Source organism: Paramacrobiotus metropolitanus, unplaced genomic scaffold, assembly GCF_019649055.1.
Source record: "Paramacrobiotus metropolitanus isolate TYO unplaced genomic scaffold, Prichtersi_v1.0 Parri_scaffold0000013, whole genome shotgun sequence".
Lineage (NCBI taxonomy): Eukaryota > Metazoa > Tardigrada > Eutardigrada > Parachela > Macrobiotidae > Paramacrobiotus > Paramacrobiotus metropolitanus.
In genome coordinates this window covers 1,532,225-1,553,484 of record NW_026570233.1, presented here as the reverse complement: position 1 = coordinate 1,553,484, position 21,260 = coordinate 1,532,225, and the positions used below count along the sequence as shown (strand labels likewise).

At 43.3% G+C, this 21,260-nt stretch overlaps 1 protein-coding gene across 1 annotated transcript; it reads left to right on the top strand.

Annotated features, from left to right (window-relative positions):
* Positions 1-494: 494 nt before the first annotated feature.
* Positions 495-20,923, top strand: LOC129584268 (zinc finger protein 704-like). Its single transcript, XM_055476393.1, has 8 exons — positions 495-1,163; positions 10,407-10,731; positions 15,141-15,421; positions 16,446-16,747; positions 17,092-17,192; positions 19,035-19,311; positions 19,770-19,915; positions 20,056-20,923. The coding sequence occupies exons 1-8, from the start codon at positions 935-937 to the stop codon at positions 20,093-20,095; spliced, it is 1,701 nt and encodes a 566-aa protein (XP_055332368.1). The 5' UTR covers positions 495-934; the 3' UTR covers positions 20,096-20,923.
* Positions 20,924-21,260: the final 337 nt, after the last annotated feature.

The window sequence follows — 21,260 nt, the reverse complement described above, 5'->3', positions numbered from 1 at the left end:
AGCAGCAGCCACCAACTGGACACGGCACAAGTTTAACGAACGGGCCGCAACAGAATCCACACAGTCACACACGCATACCGCATTTTCTTTCTTTGCCTCGTACAAACTTCATCCGGAATCTTTTTCTCTCGTCGCATGCTTATTGCTGCACAGAGAGAGAGAAATCAAACACACACACATACACAAGAAAAGACGCAGCAGAGCGTTACGTATCAGTTCAACTGTCAGTACAGTACGAGCCACTCGGCTCCTCCCGTCGATTAAACACGCGCCTTTGTTCAATCCGCAATATGCCACTGCACCGCGCTTTCGTACGCGTACATACACACACGCGCTGCAAGTCCGATAAGCGGCGCATACACGGATGCAACGGCTGTCAACGGCAGTTGATACGGCGCCGGCGCTGTAAAGCGTGCACAGTTGATACGGCGCTATAGCGTGCTGCAGCGGTTGATCAGTTGATACACGTACAGATACGCTGGGCGCATATTCCGTGTTTGGCTATAAGCGATGAAGGGCCTCGCTTCTAATCATTCGTAAGCTGTTTACTAGTTTATTACCCACACCGTGCTCTGTGTGATAATAATACAGCGCGTAGAGATCGTTTAGAGAGAAAACTCAACGAATACAGTCATGGCGTGTTGTTGATGTTGTTGTTGTATGCTGCACCGGGGTATCATTGACACATCCGAAGGTTTTTCGGTGATCTACTTGTTCAGTCATGTGAGCCCTGCTGAATGGCCTCGAAAGCAGATTTCCCTCTGTAGAAAGCCCCTCTCAAGGCGTTGCTTGCATTTAGCCACTATCGGCCAGTTTTTCGCGGACAAGATGCAATCGTAGCGATTGTACGCGCTCATCCCGCGCGCGCAGCTTCAGTATTGGATCCCTGAAAGTATTCCCGAGAAAGCTAATCCGCCATATATATATATCAAAGATGTCCTCCTCCAAGCGCCCGGCCAAACGCTCACTGATCGGACTGCGGGTGGCTGCCAAGCGCGACACCGGCTTCTATGAACCGGCCACCGTCGCCGATGTGACCAATAAGCAGGTAGCCGGTGCCAGCTTCGCCGGCGCCGCACATCCTGCCCAGGGTGATAAGCTCCTGCTCAAATTCGACGACGGCAACCAGCAGTGGTACCTGGAACGCCAGATCATCGGGCAAGGTGAGTGTCGGTTGTGTAGGTTTCTCGCAACCCGGAGCTTTCTCCCGAAATGCCGGGTGTATCATTTTCCTTAATTTCACCGGCTCCGCCCAGTGTCCGGGATGCCGTGACGCTGGACTAGTGCATTAAATGGTTATTAACCCGGCAGATGCGCGCAGCAGCATCAGGCCGGCGGCTGATGGTAATTATATGGGAGGAAATCTAGCAGAAACCGCCGATCGCTGCCCCCTGTTTAAGAAAACATCGATAACATATACAAGCGGGCGTCCTCGCGCTCGATAGAAACCAGGCATAGCGTATTGTTTGAGCAAAGTGAAAATATAGATTTTTCTTTTCTTTGTCTGGCCACAGCTTCCGGGAGGTTTCTGCTCGGATGCCGGCTGCACACATATACTCATGTGTGGCCATTTGTGTGCCGTGGCATTTTTGCCGGTTGCCGGCCGTTGCAAGCGAGAGCAAACATTGTGCATTACTCACCGGTTGTATGTCGTTAATTACAGTGATTCCTGTAAAAGCAATTTTTAGCAGTATATAGAAACACTGCAGAGGGTTTACCCCGTACACACGCATAGAACACTCGTGGCTGATAAAAAGCCCAAGTGGATAGGAGAATCGATCGTCACCCGGTGACGCAGCCAGCACCCATATTTCCTACTAGGCCGATCAGCTGATTGCTGCCGGTTGTTACTCGGAAGTGGAGTACGCGCGTGAGCTGTGCGTTGCTGGCTTCTATGTGCGTGTGTGAGTGTGCACTGTGTGTGTATGTGCATACAGGAGTGCACTCGACTGCCGCATAACTCCCCTGATAAGGCGCCTGTGTTCCCCCCGTGTTGTGTTGAGGGGGGTGTAATTGGCCGAGCCAGTCCAGCCTCTTGACCCAACCGCGTCAAGGCTTTCTTCTCATGTAGAAAGATACACATGCATGATACATCAACACACGTAGTAGTGACCGTGGTGTGTCGGTGGTGGAAGGCTAGAAAAACACGTACCGGCTGCTAGACCGTGTTATTATCAGGGCAGGCTGCAAGAAAAAGCGTTGTGTCCATTTTTTTGCCGGTCTCTCTTTCTCTCTCGATCGCTGTTCTTCTTCGCTACCTACGCGTCGTCCTTATCGGTAGCGGGGCCTGCTAGTAGAAAAAAACGCAGCGGTCGGTGGCTGGTGCTCTGCACAGCTTGACCCACTCTCTCATCAAGCGATGTAACCGGCATTTTTCGTGTGCAGTTGCAAAATCAGAGACCACAAAGAATTCTTGTATTCGATCGTTGAAAAATACTACATGTGTGAAAAATTTGCAAATGTGCAAATTAACAAAAATATTATAGAAGTACTGTTTTATAAAATAATGTTATTAAAAATATTAAAAATATCATTAACAGAAGTGTGATTTAGGAAACACTTTAAATATCAAAAACGTTTTACTTGTACTGGAAAATTTGCGCGGCTTTGTTTGAAAATATTAAAAATACGCTTGCATGATTTGCATTAAGTGCGCAAAGCGTTTAAGTGAATTTCGGTGTTTGGTAGTTTTTTTTTCACCGCGGTCGCTGCCAATTCTCTGCATCGTCATTCAAAGCAGCGCACACAACAATGCGGGTAACTTCCATTTGGCCGGTAAACATTCAGCCAACGGCGCGCACAGTTTCATTTGTCCACAAATTCAAAGGAAGGAAAGAGCAGAAAAAAAGCCGGTATATTTGCATGCCGGTGTGTGCGCTATGCCGGTTGCATAATCGCTGCATCAAACGGGGCTACGTGCACATTTATATACACACAGGCCGAGAAAACCGTACAAGTCAAAATGTCGTTAATCGATCTGAACATGTTTCCTGCGGGGCGTTAGCTGCTCACCACTGTGCGCACAGGGAAGTTACTTGCGCGGATGACAGTGTTGCCGGGGTAGAAAAAAATTTAAATGAGAATAAAATGTACCCCGTGTAATAAATAGTGCAATGCGCAGTCAGCCGGTTGATATTAAGGGCGCTTATGTAACCGCGTGCAAGTATCACCGCGTTACGACATGACCGTATTAATAGTAGAGAGATAGAGTGAGAGAAAATGCACAGAGAGTGCGAGCCACGGTTGCGGCCAGATTAGAATGCTTTGGATTATGCTTATGTTGGCACAAAATGTTTTCTTAACATACACGAGCCGGTTTTTCCATTTAATAATACCGGCTTTCTAAGTATGATAAGTGCATCATTACTGGTTCGCTGAATACGCCAAACTAGTCTATTTATTATGCAGTGCAGATCAAGAACAATAAGAGTATGCTTAATGGTAAAAATAATTTTCGCTATCGAGAAAAACATTGCCGATAAGCAGAAACTTCCTCCTCACGTAATAACATTGACAAATTTTTGGTCTGTAAATTTTTGCAACAGTAAAATCATAATAACAAAAACTTTTATAAATGTTTTTCTTTTCTGCAGTTAAATATTTAATGTAATTTTATCTGCCTTGTGGGTGTATTTATTGTATTTTTAAAAACTGCAATTTAGGCCACGCAATCATGGGACAATATATTCGTGGCTATATTTGGGTATGGCCAGAAATTGTTTGGCGAGCATTAAAAGGAGCAGCTGTTTAGCAGCGAGGGGTAATAATCAAAAATTCATGTGGGAATTTGCAACCTAATTTCCTCCAAACAAATCCGAGATAAAACCAACAGTTATCAGCTTGTGCAGCGATCATTTGGCAGTGGCCGAGGCCTGTTATTGTAAACTGACATACTATTTTCCCGATAAAGCCCTACTCGGTCCAGATTTAGCAAAAATTAATTCACAGATTGCATCACGTTTTTCTGGCTACAAAACTCGCGCGGCAGTGAACGCAACAGTACAATGTCCATCTTGGGAACCTACTTCCGCCGCGATCAGCACACTGCGTAATGCGATCGCTAACTTGTAAACAAAATTTTGTGATATGTCCTTTCGCACAAAAATTATTATGACATTTCTTTTTTATGCCATTTTCGTTTTATTTATTAAGCGGAAGCGTATTTAAATTTATTTCGATTTAATTTGTGGTTTATTGTAAATGTATTTGTGGAAGCGTGCGTTTCGCGGTCTGTTTATTTTATGTCCGATTGTTGCGTGATTGTCGTGTGGTGCAAGAGCAATTAGGTATTTTAACGATGGGCGATTAGAAGCAAGAAAAATCCTTCAGCTTTTTCTCTCTGTTGCCGGCTATCTCTCACTGCTGGATTTTAATTAAGCGCAATTTCCGGTTGGTGTTGTTGAACTGGCACACACACCAGCATATTGCATGCCGGCCGGCGCAACAGCAAAAAACCGTCCCCGCTTTGACAAAACGGCACAAAGTCTTGATGTGCTCCACTTCTGTCGCCTTCTTTCACATTGAAAATCTGCGAGTGCGAAGAAGCAGCCCTAGTTTCCTTATCGCGCAGCGCGCACTCCTTGCCGGGTTTTTTGGCACGTGTCCGTGCAGTGCTTCCGTTGACGTCAAGCAGCCAATCGGGCGGTAAACATTCCGGGGAAGGTCAACTACCAAGTGCCGGCGCATCATCCCTTAATTGATGTGCGCGCAGTCACACAGGCGTCTAAAAATATTTTCTTTTAATCAAAGCACTTTTCACCGCACTACCCAGAAGGGTTACGTAACCAGGGTGTTCTACGGTCAACATGCTGAACAAGCAGCCCGTATTTTCCCCATTCCATACAGTTATCAAGGAGGGGAAAGTTACACGACCTTGTTGCACTCGCTTATCGGACTTCCGATATCCGATATATGTATACGGCCGGCCGTCATTTTTAACGATACAATATGACCCACATTGCGCCGCAGTATACAGTATCGGCACTATACAGCGTTTAACATGACCGCGACCATTATGGCCGGAAAGTCAAATATGCCAATAATAAATGCCGGCATATGTTTGTAAGTGGTGCCATTTTGGACAAAGTTCTGTTGATCCTACTGATTTAATGATGTTAGTTGAAACCCAGCGAATAAACATTGCCCATAACCGGGCGCGCATGTGCTGCCACGACTATACTATACGCGGACCTGTATATATTGTGGCCGCCTATGAAATCCCGCAGTCAATGACAGGGAACATAAGTTTATAATAATTACAACCTGAGTAAACAGACGCTTTGACACCAAAATTGATTTCTCTCGTTAAGGAATGCACTTTCCAGCCAGAACTGATCAACGTCAATCAAGAATAAATTTTGTAAATTATTTATCAGAAAACAAGTTCAGATTTTTGTTCTTGCTTGACGAGGAAGTTAATAAAAAAGTTTTCTCAAAATCGTGTACCGCTAAAAGTTTTGACATATCTACTGGCGGCGATGTTTCTCTTATTCTACACTCATTTCATCAGCCGGATTAATTTCAGTGTCGCGGTAGCCGCAGTGCGCGAAATGTGTCCATCGTCAAGGAAAAATCGCTAATCAAACACTATTATGCTCTCCACATCACCTCTCGTCCGTGCTGTGCTGTCTTTCTTTATGCTATGTATTTCTCTCTCTCTCGTGCATTCGCCGCATGATCGGATTGGCAATATGATGGAAAAACCGGTTTTTGTTCATTCACCAGGCGGATTAACATTCACGCATATCATAATTTGTATGGTGCAGCGCACATGTGGTGTAAGCGATGTGTATCTCGTTGACACTAATGTATGTATCGAGTGGCGACAGCGCGGCTGAGCCTCGTTTTTCTTTGGGCCATTATCATTACGAAGCGCTTGCTCTCTCCCCAATAACCACTCCTAATCCCTTACGCCTTATCAGGGGATCAGCCCCGGCAGTTGGTCGCTGGAGAAACATGGTGCGTCGATAAGCGTCCAAGCAAATTGCCTTGGAATAACACGCTATCGCCCGTCCATTTTGCTGCGCCGGTACGCACAAATAACAGGCGTTGTTACAGTACAGTAGGCTCTAAGTGTACGCAACAGCTTGCCATGACCAAGCTGCCCACACAGCCGCGCAATGAAATATCCTCTTGAATGGGGTTTTGTGCAGCCACACACAAAGATTGACACAACCAGAGAGAGGGAAAGCAGGCACATAACGACGCAATGGATTTAGTGCTAGTTGAATGGTCCATTCTTCGTCGTGGCATTCTTCGGTATTTTCCGGCCGAACACAGGACGTGGCTGGCCGCTTAATAACGGTCGTTTGTGGTTAGTAGGATATTGAGTTCGCAAAAGTTCGCTTTTCCCGGTTCCCACAGAAGCCGGTCATTTCAGTCAATAGCTAAAATAGCCGTTAAAAATTCGCTCAACTCTCCATTCCGGACGTTCTTTGCCTTCGACTCTTGTGAAACAGGTTCGGAATTTAATTCTGTGTTTCTGTAAAAATTTTGCAAATTTTATCTCTATTTAATTTTTAGAAATAATTAATAGTTTTTCTTCGCAAATTATATTTTTACCAATAATAATCAGGAAAACTTTTTTCGGATGGCTTTCCAAAAAACATATTTTCCGAAATGGCACTTTTCAAATTGATGGTGAATTTCGTTGGCGCGTTACTAATAAAGTATGCAAATTTTCTCTCTAACTAACTTTTACTTTATCGGTAGTTTTTCTTGGAAATTGTATTTCTACCAAAATTGTGCTGGCCAAAAGTATTTTTTTCGGGTGGCTTATGAAGAAACCGAATTTCTGAAGCCTCTTATCAGGCAAATCTGCGGCGAATTTCCTTTGGCACGTCACTTCGTTCCTCTCTCACTCGCCTCTTTCAGAAACAGCCGTGAGACTCCGCAAGCGAAATTTTATCGATGTTTTCTTTCGATTAGGCATCAAAAGGCAGTGATCGGGTATCGAATTTCGGTGTGACAATGATTTATGGAATGACAATGGGTGGCGTTTTTGATTAGGTGTGCTTGTGCGCTGCGGCCGTATCAGCATGGCAGCGACGTGAAAATTTAAGTAGGCTAGATCAGCCTAGATGTAATACACGGGCACTGTTCCGACTCGCCATCGGACACTCGGCCTGGTTTTTCTCAGCGCGGTTGAACACCTGGCGTTTTCCTGCTGACTACCGTATTACGCACAATGCATACGAAATATACTTACACACATTCATTTCCATGGAGATTCTGGTCGTTTGATAGAAAATTGACCTAACGGTTGGCTGCGCTGTTGATAATGATTTCCAATGTGGATTTGCTTGAGGGATTTGATGGGTTTTTGAAATGTTCTCAGATTTATGGGCACGTTTCACTGGGCTGCTGTGCACTGATGCGTGCCACATCGACAACAATAATTTTTGTCATCGAGAAAATCGCTGCTATTCGCACTGCTATTCGAATTAAAGTGTACAGTTTCCGTACCATGCACGACTTTGAATTGAATTTTGTCCAATTACAGATTGCTTTGTTTGCTTAAACCTTTGACTCTGTCTTCACTTCGATCAAATGTGGCAAATTTGAATTATTTTAGCAAAGCTAATTTTTATAATTTTGTTCTACAATTCTTAATAATTTTAGTAGCTCTAAAATTCGAAAAAAATTTTTTAGACAGAATAGAATTTTTCTAGCTTATCACGATAAATTTTTCGGATTGCAGCGAAATAGTTTTGTCAGATTTCTTTGCACACAAAATCTAATATATATATATATTGTGTATGCGGAGAAATCTGCAACTGTTTGCCAAGTTGCCAACCGCAATATTCCACCGGATGGCCAACAGTTGCACTTTTAACATGAGGGTCAAAAACCGCATTTATGCCGGCTGACTTTAAACCCGATGGCTGGGCCATTCTCTTTCACTTGGCTATAAACTGGCAATTGACCGAATTTCTCCATAATTGAACGGGTCTTTTATGAGCCATAATGCCGGGCATCTTTGCCGTTTAACGATGCAGCACGTTCGGTACGTGTATTAAAAATCTCATAGAAATTCCATAAGGAAAAACCGAACACGGGAAAACTGCATTATACAAAAAAATATGTCGAATTAAGAAACTGCTGGGCAGTTAATTTTAATGCATTGCACGCACAATGCACGTTAATGTGACGCCTTCGTTGCGCGGAAATGGAGCTCGTGATAATCTTGGCTGGGCTCGTTTCAAGTTCGTTGCGGTGCTATTGAAATCCTTTATTTACCGAAGTGGCGAGCAGCGGCCAAAAAATCCTGTTCGGCCGGTTGGTGATTGCGTCAAATTGTTCGGTCGAATAAAACACTCGGTAGCCGCTTTTTTCTGCGGTTAGGGATGTATGCGACATTAGCCGTTAAACTGCCAAACTGGGTGGTCAGTTGTTTGACTGGGCGGTCAAAACGGCGTTGGTTAAACATTTTTATTTATCACGTAACTTAATCGCATACAATTGTTTGCTTTGGAGTTTGGCGCAATTATAAAAAAATACCAAAATTATTTTATACATTGTTTAAAAGCAAATCAGAATTTTGGCAAATTCTTCTGCTAGGATTTTAACCGCATAATCGGATTAAATCCTGATTTCCCTCAGTTTTCAGTAAATCGCAACGGGAAGAATTATGAATATAATTCCTTAATGCGCCACACGATCTCTTGGCCGGATTAATTTTCTTGAACGAGCCGTCTGAAAATTGTCAGGGATTAGCATTATTATTATGGAGTAATGTGCAGTGAGGCGTGGCCGGCGGATCGTGAGAAGCCCATTGACACCGCACCTCGGGGGCTCGCTGTGCGTTCGTTCGCTCACACCGGCTGCTGCTGCGTGTACAGTGCAAAATATTGCCGTGATACAGTGCACGGCATTCCCGGACGCCCGAGTGCCGTGGCGTTGGTTGGACAATCATACTCGCGGCGTTCAAGTACAAATTAATATTTACTCGGCTGAAACAGTAGCTGACAAGAATGATTACTTTAGCCGCTAAAGTGCCGCTTGCCTTTTATCGCTCTCCGCGTGTGCATTAATGTTGCTGCGGTGTTGGCCGTTATGTGTGTGCATGCACTTGGCTGAATGCCGTATATATGCACTCCAATAATGACCATGGAACATGGTTGGCAGCAGGCCGACCCATTCCCGGCCGTAAATTTACTTTAATTTATATGCAAATTCTTTAATGAAAAATGTGCTGAGGTTATTCAATTAGATGACAATGCCGCACGCGCGCATCCTGTGTACATAAGCGCCGGAATAGGGCGACCTTCTGGAAAGGGCAACCCACCAGATTTTGCATAAAATATATTTCAGCTAATTTATCCAACGAATTTCCGTTTGAAATTTTTTTTCCTTTGGTTTATTGTTACAGTATATAAATTTACTCTTACATTTTGGTATCTTTTCGTTATATAATGAACTTATGACTATATCTAAAAACAATTTAAGCAGTGATTTTTGCATTAATTTCATAACTGATTTTCAATATTTTCCCTGTTTTTGTATTTTTATGATCAGTTAAATTTCGGCTAGCATTTTTGTAATTTTTTCGTTAAATTTATGATTTTACCTTAAACAAAACTTTAAGCAGTAATTTTTTTTCAATAATCGGTGATGGGCGATCGCCGATCTGCAATATTTTCCAGGTTTCGTATTTTAAATTAGGCTACGTTACAAAGGCGTTTTTCTGTTCATTCTCTGATGTAACCGGATATGGATTTACGAAACATAAGCCCGGTAAAAACGGTATTTCCGTGCTAGCGCCACCTTGACACCTTATCAGCGATAGTTCACCGATAACTCACCGTGCGCTCGGACGTCAAGGGCGTCTGCTGCTTATAACTTTCAAGCGGCGGTTGCCAGGCCAACTGACCTGCATTCTGCCGGGTAATCGCGCCGGTTCCCCGTTATCGGTCATTTGTCCGATATAATTGATTACTGACATATTCTCTGCCAATTCAGGAGCCAGTGCAAACGGCTATCGCGTCCGCTAATGTACCACCCGGTTAATATATGTCAATTGTGATAAATTTAGTATTCTATCGTACAAATTTTTATTTGATTACCTGATAGACCATATAGAGCGGTGTATTATTGCATTGGGTATTTGTGCCGGCCGGCAACAGTTTGGTCATCCGTCAGCAGTTGTTAGCTGTGAGTGATCAAAGGTACTTTCCGTGTTTAGCAGCACTGTGCGCAAATCCAACGCTTGCCGGTTTCCGGTCTGCGAATTTACGCCGGTGCAAACCGGTGTTTTTATTGCTTTTGATCTCTTTCAATTTACAACCATTCCGAAATACGCTAGAAAAAAATTCCGGGCAGGTAAAAAAAATGTTTAAAAATTCTAGTACCAAAAAATGGACCAAAATTCTGAAATATTGAATTTAATGGTTGTTTATTTGTTGCAGGGTTTCAGTCGATTAATTCGGCGTGCCTGCCAGTGGGCCAGTTAGTGTACTGTACCGTGGGGCATCGTGAGACGTCCGGCCGGATTGTCGGCAGCGTGGCCGGCAAGAGTCCACAAGTGTTTGAGATTGCATTAGAGGACGGAAGTGAACGGCGCATCCAGCGCAAACAGGACGATATGCGTCTCATTAAGTCGCGCAAATCCGCTCGCATTACGGCCGACAAGGACAAGGACTACCATTCCTTGGCGCTGGGCAAGATTCCCCACGACATCTCACTGGAGTCGCTGCCGGAACTCCCGGTCCCGTCGTTTTCCATCGCCACAAAGTAAGCAAATTAGTGAAATTACAGCGTCGACACTGAACATCGGTTCATGTCATAATTTACGCGAATGGTGCAAAGATCTTCGCAACAAAAATTATTTCTGAAAACTAAATAAATTTTATTACAACAATATAGTAAATTTATTTGCGATTTCTGTTCTTTCATTTGGTGATCGATTTTTAAGAGAATTGTTTATTTGCTGTTAGGCTTATTTTCATAAAAATATTCCGCAAATTCGCATTTAAAAATTCTCGAGATTTATTTTGATACATTCCGGGAAATTGATTACTTGAGAAATTTTTTTGCGGTCGATGATTGGCGGTGTATGACACGTACGGTGAATGAGTTGGAAAGCTTCCAGGCTGTGGCATTCTTGTTGCTGAGCTAATGCGAATGCGAACAGCAAGCGGAAATTCTCCTTCTGATAACAACCGGCATAATATTATTTCCGTGTTCACTTTAGGCGAGAAAATGCGAATTGCTTATGTTGGAGAAATTCACCGGCAAATGTACGATGAAGAGGCTCACGTGCGGTGCGCTTGCATTTGTAGGCGAAAAATCGATTTTCACAGTAACCTTCAAAACTCCTTCCCCTGGCTTACCATAATTAACCCAATCGGGCAAATTAGCAACGGCTGAATTTTTGCTAATGCATGAGCTTCTTTATCTTGCCGGAAATTTCAAGATATCAAATAAACAGTAGTATTTATTACAGGTTTACAAACTAAACGATTTCTTGTGATTTTAATGTTTTATTTATAATTTTTTGTTTGTGTTGGTAAAGAAATTTTTAGTGCAAGATCCATTTATATATGTACATAGTACTACTACGTATTTTGTATACTGTGTGTACATAATTCAGTTTTTGCGTTGGCCATATTTTTTATCAATTTGAGTGCTCCGTGCAAAAGTGAATCATTGTGATTGAATTGAATATTATTCTAACGGCACGTGTCTGGGCGCTTTAAAAGCGAATTATCAGCGATGCGCTTGCCAGCTGGAACGGTACCGGCCTGGATGGACGCGCATAACCGTCATGTATTTTCCCGGGCAGAGATCCATTTGTGCGATGCCCGCACACCCGGCGTTATATGAAAGCCCCCATAAATCATTCCGTATCACTTTCCAATCCCTGTCAAAACTTTTTGACGTTCACCACCATCTCCAAAACAAATCACGATAATTGCTTAAAATGCGACGGAAATTACATACAGCCTCGTTAGAAACGAGCACTCGCCGGCGTTTATACAGTTGAATTTCACGGGCTGACGTGAACCAAAGGGAAAACACTTGTAAATTGTTTATATTTGCTACTAAAATGGTTTATTTGTTTTGAGCTGTGGAAGAAATAAAAACAAAAATAAATTATTAAACACTTCAGTATATTATAAGCACGTATAAATAAATTAAGTATCGACCAAAAATATTACATATTTAAAGGCTTAAATATGATGTCATCTACAACTTTGGCTGCGCACATTTTGTATTTGCAGAAAATTGCAATTCTGTTTTGAATACACTACTCCAGTTTTTTTTAAAAAATCTGCCGGTCTCCAATTATTTTATGCAAGTTATTTTTTTACTTCTTTTATTTTTCATAAAATCTGTCAAATACTCCCACTATTTTTTCCTGTTATTTTTTATAAATCTGGCAATCTTTTCGTTGAATTTTATTTCGGCCCAGGTTAATTTTAAAATTTCAGGGAACACCAATATTTCACGGTATTGCACGGATAGTTTGTTTTTCGTAATTACCAAATGCGCTGATCCGGCCAGCTGCGTCACCGCCCACACGATGGCCGCTGCAAGGTCGAATGCGGAACCTGGGCTGGCTTGTTATTTTTAAAATATATCTCCGCGCCAGTTGGATGTGTTTTCTTGCCGGCGTTCAGTAATACCGCTGCAGTCAGCGCGCCCGGTCCCAGCCCCGGCTGCAGTGCTTCCTGTTTAATGTCAAGTGACATAAGCGCCACTGTTTGACGTTTTAATAAGCGCGCACATTCAGCGATATATGTACACACTGTACATATATAGGGGGCAAAAGTAAACGTGTTCCACCGTTCCCCTGTACTACTGCCGTCACCCGACTGGGATTTGACGTTGTGGCTGAACATGGCACTTACCTACCGCGCCAGATTTAACCATATGTATTGCCGTAACGTCACACTCCAGGCGGGTGACGGTAGCAGTACAGAGGAACGGTGGAACGCGTTTACTTTCGCCCCTTATATGTGGCGGCACGAGTACAGGACACACAGTATAGGCACACTGTGTGGGCAATCCCACAAAAAGAAAAAGACGTAGTATTTTATACAATATATGAAAGCGGACTCTATCGATTCCGCCGACCACCAACTGGGGCCTTTTTTCTTCCCTGTTTACCCTGTCAACACGGCTGCACTGTCGGCCACAAACGCCCAGCTGCCATATCGATTAGACCGTCCAACTGCAATAACAACAACAACCGGCAAAATGGTCATTTTCCAGCATATGCTACGAATGCATATATGATTAATTTTTCAGTTTCATAGTTAAACTGAAATTTGGGAGCTTATTTTAATAGGTATTTCGATGACGAGTGATATTCAGTAAATGTTTTTATAAAGAAATATATTTTTTATCAAATAGAAATATAAAAACATATTCTATATACAGATAAAATAATAAAAACTGACCGGTGTTTTGTAAATTCGTTTATTTTGTAATATTGTCAGAAATCATTCTATTCCATGTAATTTTTGAAATTATTTTTATTATTTTTTACAGCGTTTTGATCGGCAGATAAGTCTGCGAAAAGCAGCACTCAAACATTGCCATAATACACGAGATTTTTATTTTTACGAGAACATCAGCAAGCGAATGTATCAGCACTTTTTACCGAATGATAATTGACGCACGCAGCGATGCGATTTACGCGAAAAAGGTGGGTATAAAATTTCCGTGTATACCCGGCAGAAGAAGGAAAAAAAGCGAGGAAAGCCGAGAATATGCCGGCCGGCAAGTGGGCGGGATCGGGTAGCAGGAACCGGCACAGCGCTGATTGGTAGGCGAATGGGCGGGGCCGCTGTGAAGCCGGGCTAGTAATCAGCTGGTAAACAATGCACAGATGGCTTCCGCCCGGAATCTGCCGCGGTAAAATTAAATAACAAAAACATGCTAACAGTCAAAATGCTTCCGAGTCAACGGTCCTCCTGATCATGACATTGAAATCTGATGGCACTCAGAAATTCGCGCAGAAATAATTTACATAAAAAAAATTGGGACGAACCGGAAATAGAACCGAAAATGTCAGAAAATATTTGCCGGTTATAGGAAAAAAATTACCAAAGCAGCTATTTTACAGACGATAATTTACCGTGCTTAGGAATTTTTCACTTAAGCAGAAAAATGTCTCCCCTCTTTATTTTTGTCAGGGCTTTTATCTAAATCGCCCCGTGGAATGGGAGATGCGCAATATATTATGCACATCATTTATATAAATTGGTAATTGATTGCTTTTCGCATTATCTGTGCTTAAAACGAATATCGTGTACACTTTGCATCGACGCGGAGCACACTGCATTTTGCCGGGTTGTGGAGCACTTGTCATTGGCCCTGGTGAAATCAATAGCATTTTCACCATAAAAGGTGAATTTCCATTTTATCCCGAGAGAAAATTCCATCCATTCCTTTTGACGCTGGCACGCACCAAATAACACACTGCTGGTTACACTCATTTCTGCATAAAGCTCACACAGCCGAGAATGCCTAGTTCGGTCGATGCCGCCTGCGAATGCAGAGGATCACTGCCTCGCATATATATACCAGCCATAGGGGAAGATCCGGGTTGCGGGCGCATTACCGGCATCAGCCTCCCGCGGCTTGCTTATTTCCCTGTACGCAATTACGCAAAATCAGACGATTCTACAGAAAATACACAAATTTGGCGCATACGCCTCTTAAATTTTGCCGGTGTTGTTGATTCCCGGTACAACATTGCTGTATTTGTAGCGGGTGAACAGGGCAATAAAGTAACGAGCCGGGTAATTTTCCGTGCCGGTGCGTACTTGTCACGCTCCGCCCCGGCCGTACACTCTTGTAATGCTAAGCTGGGCTAAGTGCAGTGAAAATCGAGCTCGGTGCTGAGAGGGAGCGAGTGAGTTCCTTCACCAGTGATCAGCTGACGAAGCTGCATATATACGCGCGGCATACTGCACAGAACCGTCGCTGCTGCTGCTGCTGATCCGGCGTGGCCACATTTTAATCGCTTCGGCGAAAATTTAGCTGTTGGCACTTTTTTTTTTAACCGTAAAGTGCACCGCCATCCCAATTATTATTATTACTATTATTATTATTATTATTTATTCAACGGCAGAGTGTGTGTACGGCACGATGCGGCCGGTGGTGATGCGGCGTAATTCTGGTCGTTGCAGTCGGAAGCGCAGTGTGCCGGTGGCCGTGGAGACCAACTTTGACGTCCTGTCCATCCCCGGTCCGTTGGATACGCGCGCCTACCGCGAACTCAACGACGTGTACGAATCGCCGGATGCCGATTCGGATGAGAGTAATCTGGGGGAGCGCGGTGGCAGCGCCGCCGCCGACGGCCAGGGCGATGTGCTGATGGATGAGTGCTCAGCGGCGCTGGTGCTCATGAGTCTGGGCGCCTCCTCGCCCGGGAACAAGCTGCATATGCCGCCGCAACTGGATCTGCACGGTAATTATTCGCCGCTGGGTTTCTTAGGTTTCTTGGGTTTCTTAGAACATTCCTTTAACGCAGGCAGCCTGTACAACTCAGCATATTAAAATTGTTTTAATTGATCGAACCGGCATAAAAAAGTCTTAGTGCATCTTCCAGAAACCAGTCCAGATAAAAAACATTAGCTTTTTAAGGAATATACGCATATATAGCCGAATATTTAAATAAAAATGATCAACACGTTTCTGGTTCTCGGTGGTTTATGAATTTGGTTTGCCGTCAATAAATTAGGCGATAATTAGATTTATTAGTAGAGACTGCTGATTGAGGAATTTCATTTAAAAATAATATTGATATACGGTTAAAAGACCTTGGAAAGTTCTCGACTGCGGATGAACTGTAACAGGGTCGGGCTACACGGCTGCGCAGATATCTCTGTGCGCTCGCTGTGCCGTTTGGGGCGCATGCAGGGGGCTGCCGGCTCCTGACAAAACGCCGGCTGCTGACGGCCAGCAGCGACCGGAAAGCGTGCCGATATTGATCACTCGATGGGCGTGACCGAAACGCAGCGCAGCATATATATGCGCACAAGGCCGTTCGTTTCTTTCTTTGCTGAAATGTACTGCACCCGAACCACCCCGCGTCGTGGCGGCAGTGCACAGCGCCGCATAAAAAAAATATTGCCAACAATCATAACTGATCGAAGAAAAGAAAACGGTAAAATAAATCGATCCTCATAAAAACCGCTGCGAAAAGATTACAAAATTTGTGATTTTTCCCCCTGGAAAATGCACAGAAATTACAAAATAGTACAGGGTAACATGCGCCTTCCAGAAAATGCAATATAAAAAATTACCAATATTCTACGAATGCGAAAACTTAACGCCTTGGCTTGAATTAAATAAATTTCGGTCGAAATATTCAACGGTTACTCGTACGATAAATGTATAAATCTGATAATGAGAGATTAAAAACTGAAACAAATTGATGACGAATTTACAACAACTTGCACGGTGGCTGATATATATCGCTTACTTTGCAGAGGACGCCGGCTTCCAGAGCGGCACATCTTGCCCTAGCACGTACGGGTCCTCGTGGCCGTCGGAGCGGAACATGGGTCGGCAGCGCCAGCTGTCCAACTCTACCGGCTCCAGCGGCCCGACGAGCGGCGTATCGTCACTGCACCGGCCCATCTCGCCGGCTTCGTTCCACGACTCCACGTCCACCACGGCCTCCAGCGACGAGGGCATCGAGATGGCCAGCTCCATGTCGGCCATGGACCATGATTACGCTGCCGGCTGGCCGGAGGCCTCTGATTTCCACGAGCGACCCCGCAAACGCCGGGTAGGTATTTTTCCACATTTTTTTAAACAAATTTCGCCATATTTAAGAAATTATTTTGGTAACAAATGCTAGAATTAGTTATGATATAAATAAATTATAGTAAGCAAATTTATAAATTAATCGCATTGCATAAATTACATTCATATTTAAATTACATTCATATTTTTAAAAAAATATTATTATTAGATGTGCAGTTTATTTAATTTAAATATTAAATGCCGATGGAACGATTTTTATTTGGCTGCCGGTTAAATCAGTTAAATATTTTGATTTAATGTACTGTACATTTATTATGATTTTTGGTGAAAGACTGACGTGCTAAGGATGTTAATTATTGTTGGCAGCCGTCAAACAGTGTCGTGTTCCAATGCACATGGCCGGAGTGTCAGCACATGGAGTCAACGCGAGCCGGTGTGACCAAGCACATCCAGAATGTGCACTTTGCGTAAGTCGCTGCAGGGACGAATGTACATGCTGGCTTGTGCAAATAGCACACAATATACACCCGCATATATATAATACGGGGCAACCGGCACCGGGACTGATCACGCCATCCAAACGGCACTTCCGCTGTAACATAACCTTACACGGAAATCATCTATTACCGCCACCCCGCACACATTTACACAGTGCCCACCGCTTTGCCGGCCGGTACATGTTCAGCGCGTGAAACCGCTTCGTTTAACCAAATCAATACACACGCATATACCGGCAAAAATTAAATAATCGAATTTTTGGGGTGATGTTAGCAATTTTTTTCTTATTTCTGTGATTTCGGTAATACAAATTATTCGACTGGCTTTTACAGTTTTTCCAAATCCACCTGCTCCGCGAAAATGGGATTTTTGTTTCTTAAACGTTGACGCGTAAATAAAATTTTATTTCATGGTTAAAAAATAGATAAATATTTTTTGGTTAAAATGTATTTTATGCTTATTTTATATCTTTACGTATTTATGTATAATGCATAAATAAACAAATATTTTATATGCAAGTTGTGTACCAGTGTATTTCCGAAATTATTTTTCATAGAAAAGCATGTCATCCTGTTTATCCCGGGCGCGCACAGGGGATTAATCTCCTGGCTCAATCATAATTACACACGAAGCATCCAATTAATAATCATGAAGCCGGTGACGCAGTGTGTGTTGGTGCGCGCCGGGAAACTTTGATCATCCTGCGGCTGATGAATGCCGGGAGATGAAAAGGCCAGTACAGCCAGGAACGGCACAATGCACTCTCCTCTACACAGTACACAGTGCGATACGCATCGGCTAGTTTTATGGCTGCCTGGGGGAATCGTTTCCGGTGACTGATCCACATTGGCCAGATAAGGGATCCCCTCCGCTCCATCCGGCCACCGGCATCCATCCGCGCCCGGCACTCTCTCTGCGCGCAGATCCCTCAACGTCCATAAACCCCGCTTCGTAGAATATATATATTATTCCGTCGCTGTGTAACCAGGACGCCGATGTGGGCCACGTGCACTGCCGTTCACTTACACCGCTAAAAGCACTTAATCATCCGCAAAACGAAAACATCGCGGGTAGAATGGGATGGGGGATTTCTTTAGAATATTCACCAATAATCAATCGTATACAAAATAATGGAAGCGGAAGCGGAATAGTGTATTCTAAATATTCTGGAATTTTGTATCGATTTTTTCGTCGTTAAAATTCTGTACGGAATGTTGTTCATATTTTGTATATATAAATTTTACGCTTTTATCAGCAGTAATTTTTCTCCACTCTACAGTAGATGGATTCGATTTTGTTCTGCGAACTTTTTTGTATTATTTTATAATTTTTTAAGCACTGAAAAATTAACCGATAATTATTTTTCTTTTTTATCGTAAAAATGGTTATTTTTAAAACTTTATTTTTATTATTTTTGTATTTATGAAACTATGTTTATCAGCAGTAATTTTCTTCTCCTTTCTTTTCAACGATTTATTCTGAGTATTTTTAAAGGTTGTAATGACTTTCTGGACATTGAAAAATTAATCAGTAATTCTTTTTCCCTGGCGATGTTTTCTTTTTATTTTCTTTGCCATGCCGGTGGTTATACCGCATACGTAAACACCGCATGCTCCGCATCCACCCTCACCCACGCCAAACAGAACAAAAACCCACAAAAGAGGCAGCAAACTGCGCAGCACACAATTAGATTGGTACGGCCGGCTGCAGTCCCGATTAGGCGTACAACGGCCTATACTAGCCTGCCGCCGGAAGTGGCGGATGATCCAGTGGATCGTATAGCCGGCAATTGATTGATCCCTTGTTTACAGGTCAGCTGGACTGCCGGCCGATGATCTGGAGTTCTATTACAACGAGATAGACGGCAGCAGCCACAGCGGCAGCAGTCCGCCGGTGCTCGATCTCCTGGCGCCGCATAGTCACTTCCGGCTGCCGCCGGGGACGGCGGTGGGGGGACAGCGGCAGCGCTCCACGCTGTCGGCCTCGTCAGACGGGACCGGGGGGCGTTTTGGCCCGCGGACCGGCTCGGCCAAGCCCATCACGATTCCGCACCGGCCGGCCACCGGCAAACGCCACGAATGGGAATCGGTAAGCAATGGGAATCAAATATGAATAAATAATGAATAAAATAAATTAAAATATAAATGCTTATATAAATTGGTGCTCTTATTTTAATATTGTAGTAACACCAAAATTATATGCACAGATAAACCAAACAAAACCGCTAGCCTAATAATTATAAATATGAAAGCATTATGAATTATTTTATGATATATTGTAGCTTAATTGGTTTGATTTTATTTTTATTACTGTGCAAAACAAAACTACAGCCGCAACGTCAATGTCGAATAATTTTCATGATAATGTTATTACAGAGTATGAGCTGCGCGGTATTTGTAAACCTTGAGATTTATTTGCCGCATTTTTATTAATTTAATTTTGAAGTTACCTGTTCAGCGGAAGAATGTGCGGTACATACATATATATTTTTTTTTACATATACCATTTTATTACGGACTTTTGATTATTTCTTTATTTTTCCGTAGGCTTCGGCTCCGCAATACGGCCACTCGGACATGCACAGTCTTTCGCCGTCGGCAATTCGCCATCTGCAGAAGGGTCGGGATGTGAAGAAATGCCGCAAAGTGTACGGCATGGAGAACCGCGAAATGTGGTGCACGCAGTGCAAATGGTACGTCCCGTTTCTCTCATGCAATGCATATAATTACACCGCACATATAAAATTAATTTACTAATTAATAAATTGATATATTAAATTAAAAAAATTATAAATTAATCATTAACAATAAATAGAATATGTAATAATTGCAGGAAGAAGGCCTGCACCCGCTTCGCGGAACTGAACGCCTAATAACGAGGAAGACGACCTTTTGAATGAGTATACGATGGATGATGTGGACAGTTTGGCTGGCGTTTCATGGACTGTGTTGTGTGGCTGTGTTCTGACGGGATATAAAATTCATTCGTGGGAGAACGAGAAACACGCGTCTTCCTCCTGATCTCTCCTTCTCCTGCTGTCATTAAACTGCGTTCAGTTGCCCGCCCGCGGACGCTGGCTGTTCCTTGCTTCCCGTGTGTGCGATGCATCCGCGCATCCGTGCACCCTTTGCCATTCAGCGGGGGCAGCGGCGCCCGGGGGCGGGGGGATGGCCCGCGTTCTTCTGTTTTCTGATTGGTGGACAAATGGACAAATGCCCGACATTAATTTCAGTATCTCATCAAAGAATTTTAGTTTATTTGATTATAATATTTTACACACACATTTTATTTTATTTTCTGTTTTATTCGTTTTTAATAATCCAGCGTTGGTGTAATTGGTCGACACACCCACTGCCCATTGTCGCACGCGTGCGTTAATTTGTTCGTAGTGTCGCATTTGCGTTTTAGAGCGGTGTCACGTGATACATACAGTTTTTAGCTCGTTTTGATCTTCTTCACAATTTTTTTTGTACAGCTGCGGTTTTGAGCCGGCGACGATGGTGCTGTAACGTGTTTCCCATGTTTCTTTTTTGCACCTGTGTTTCTTAATTTTGCAATCACTGCCGATTTTCCTGTGTGGGAAATTTCTTCATTCGTCTGTCTGATTTGTTGACGCTGATGTTCCGATTGTACAGAAAATTGTATGTAATTTCTTCTTCCTCAAAAATGGAGAATGTGAATAAAAATTCCTTGACATTAACCGCTGCTGTGGTCACCGTAAATTTTCCAACCAGTTTAATGTACTGTATTATACATCCCAGTACATGAAAATGTTCAAACCAACATAGGCGAAAACAACTGACAATTAAGATGATTTTACGACAGTCGCGAACCTAGCAAACACAGAGACCGACAGAAAAAACTACGGAAACAAGCAGCCAGAATCCACAGGTGCCACACCAACGAGCTCGCTGGTTAAGGGCCAAACGCAGAGCGTTGGGGCAAGCCCCCAGATTGCTTCGGGCGTAACAACAAAAAAATCCGACCGCAAACATCCGCGCTTCCTCCATCCGTCTCCAGAGCCTGGAAGATCCACG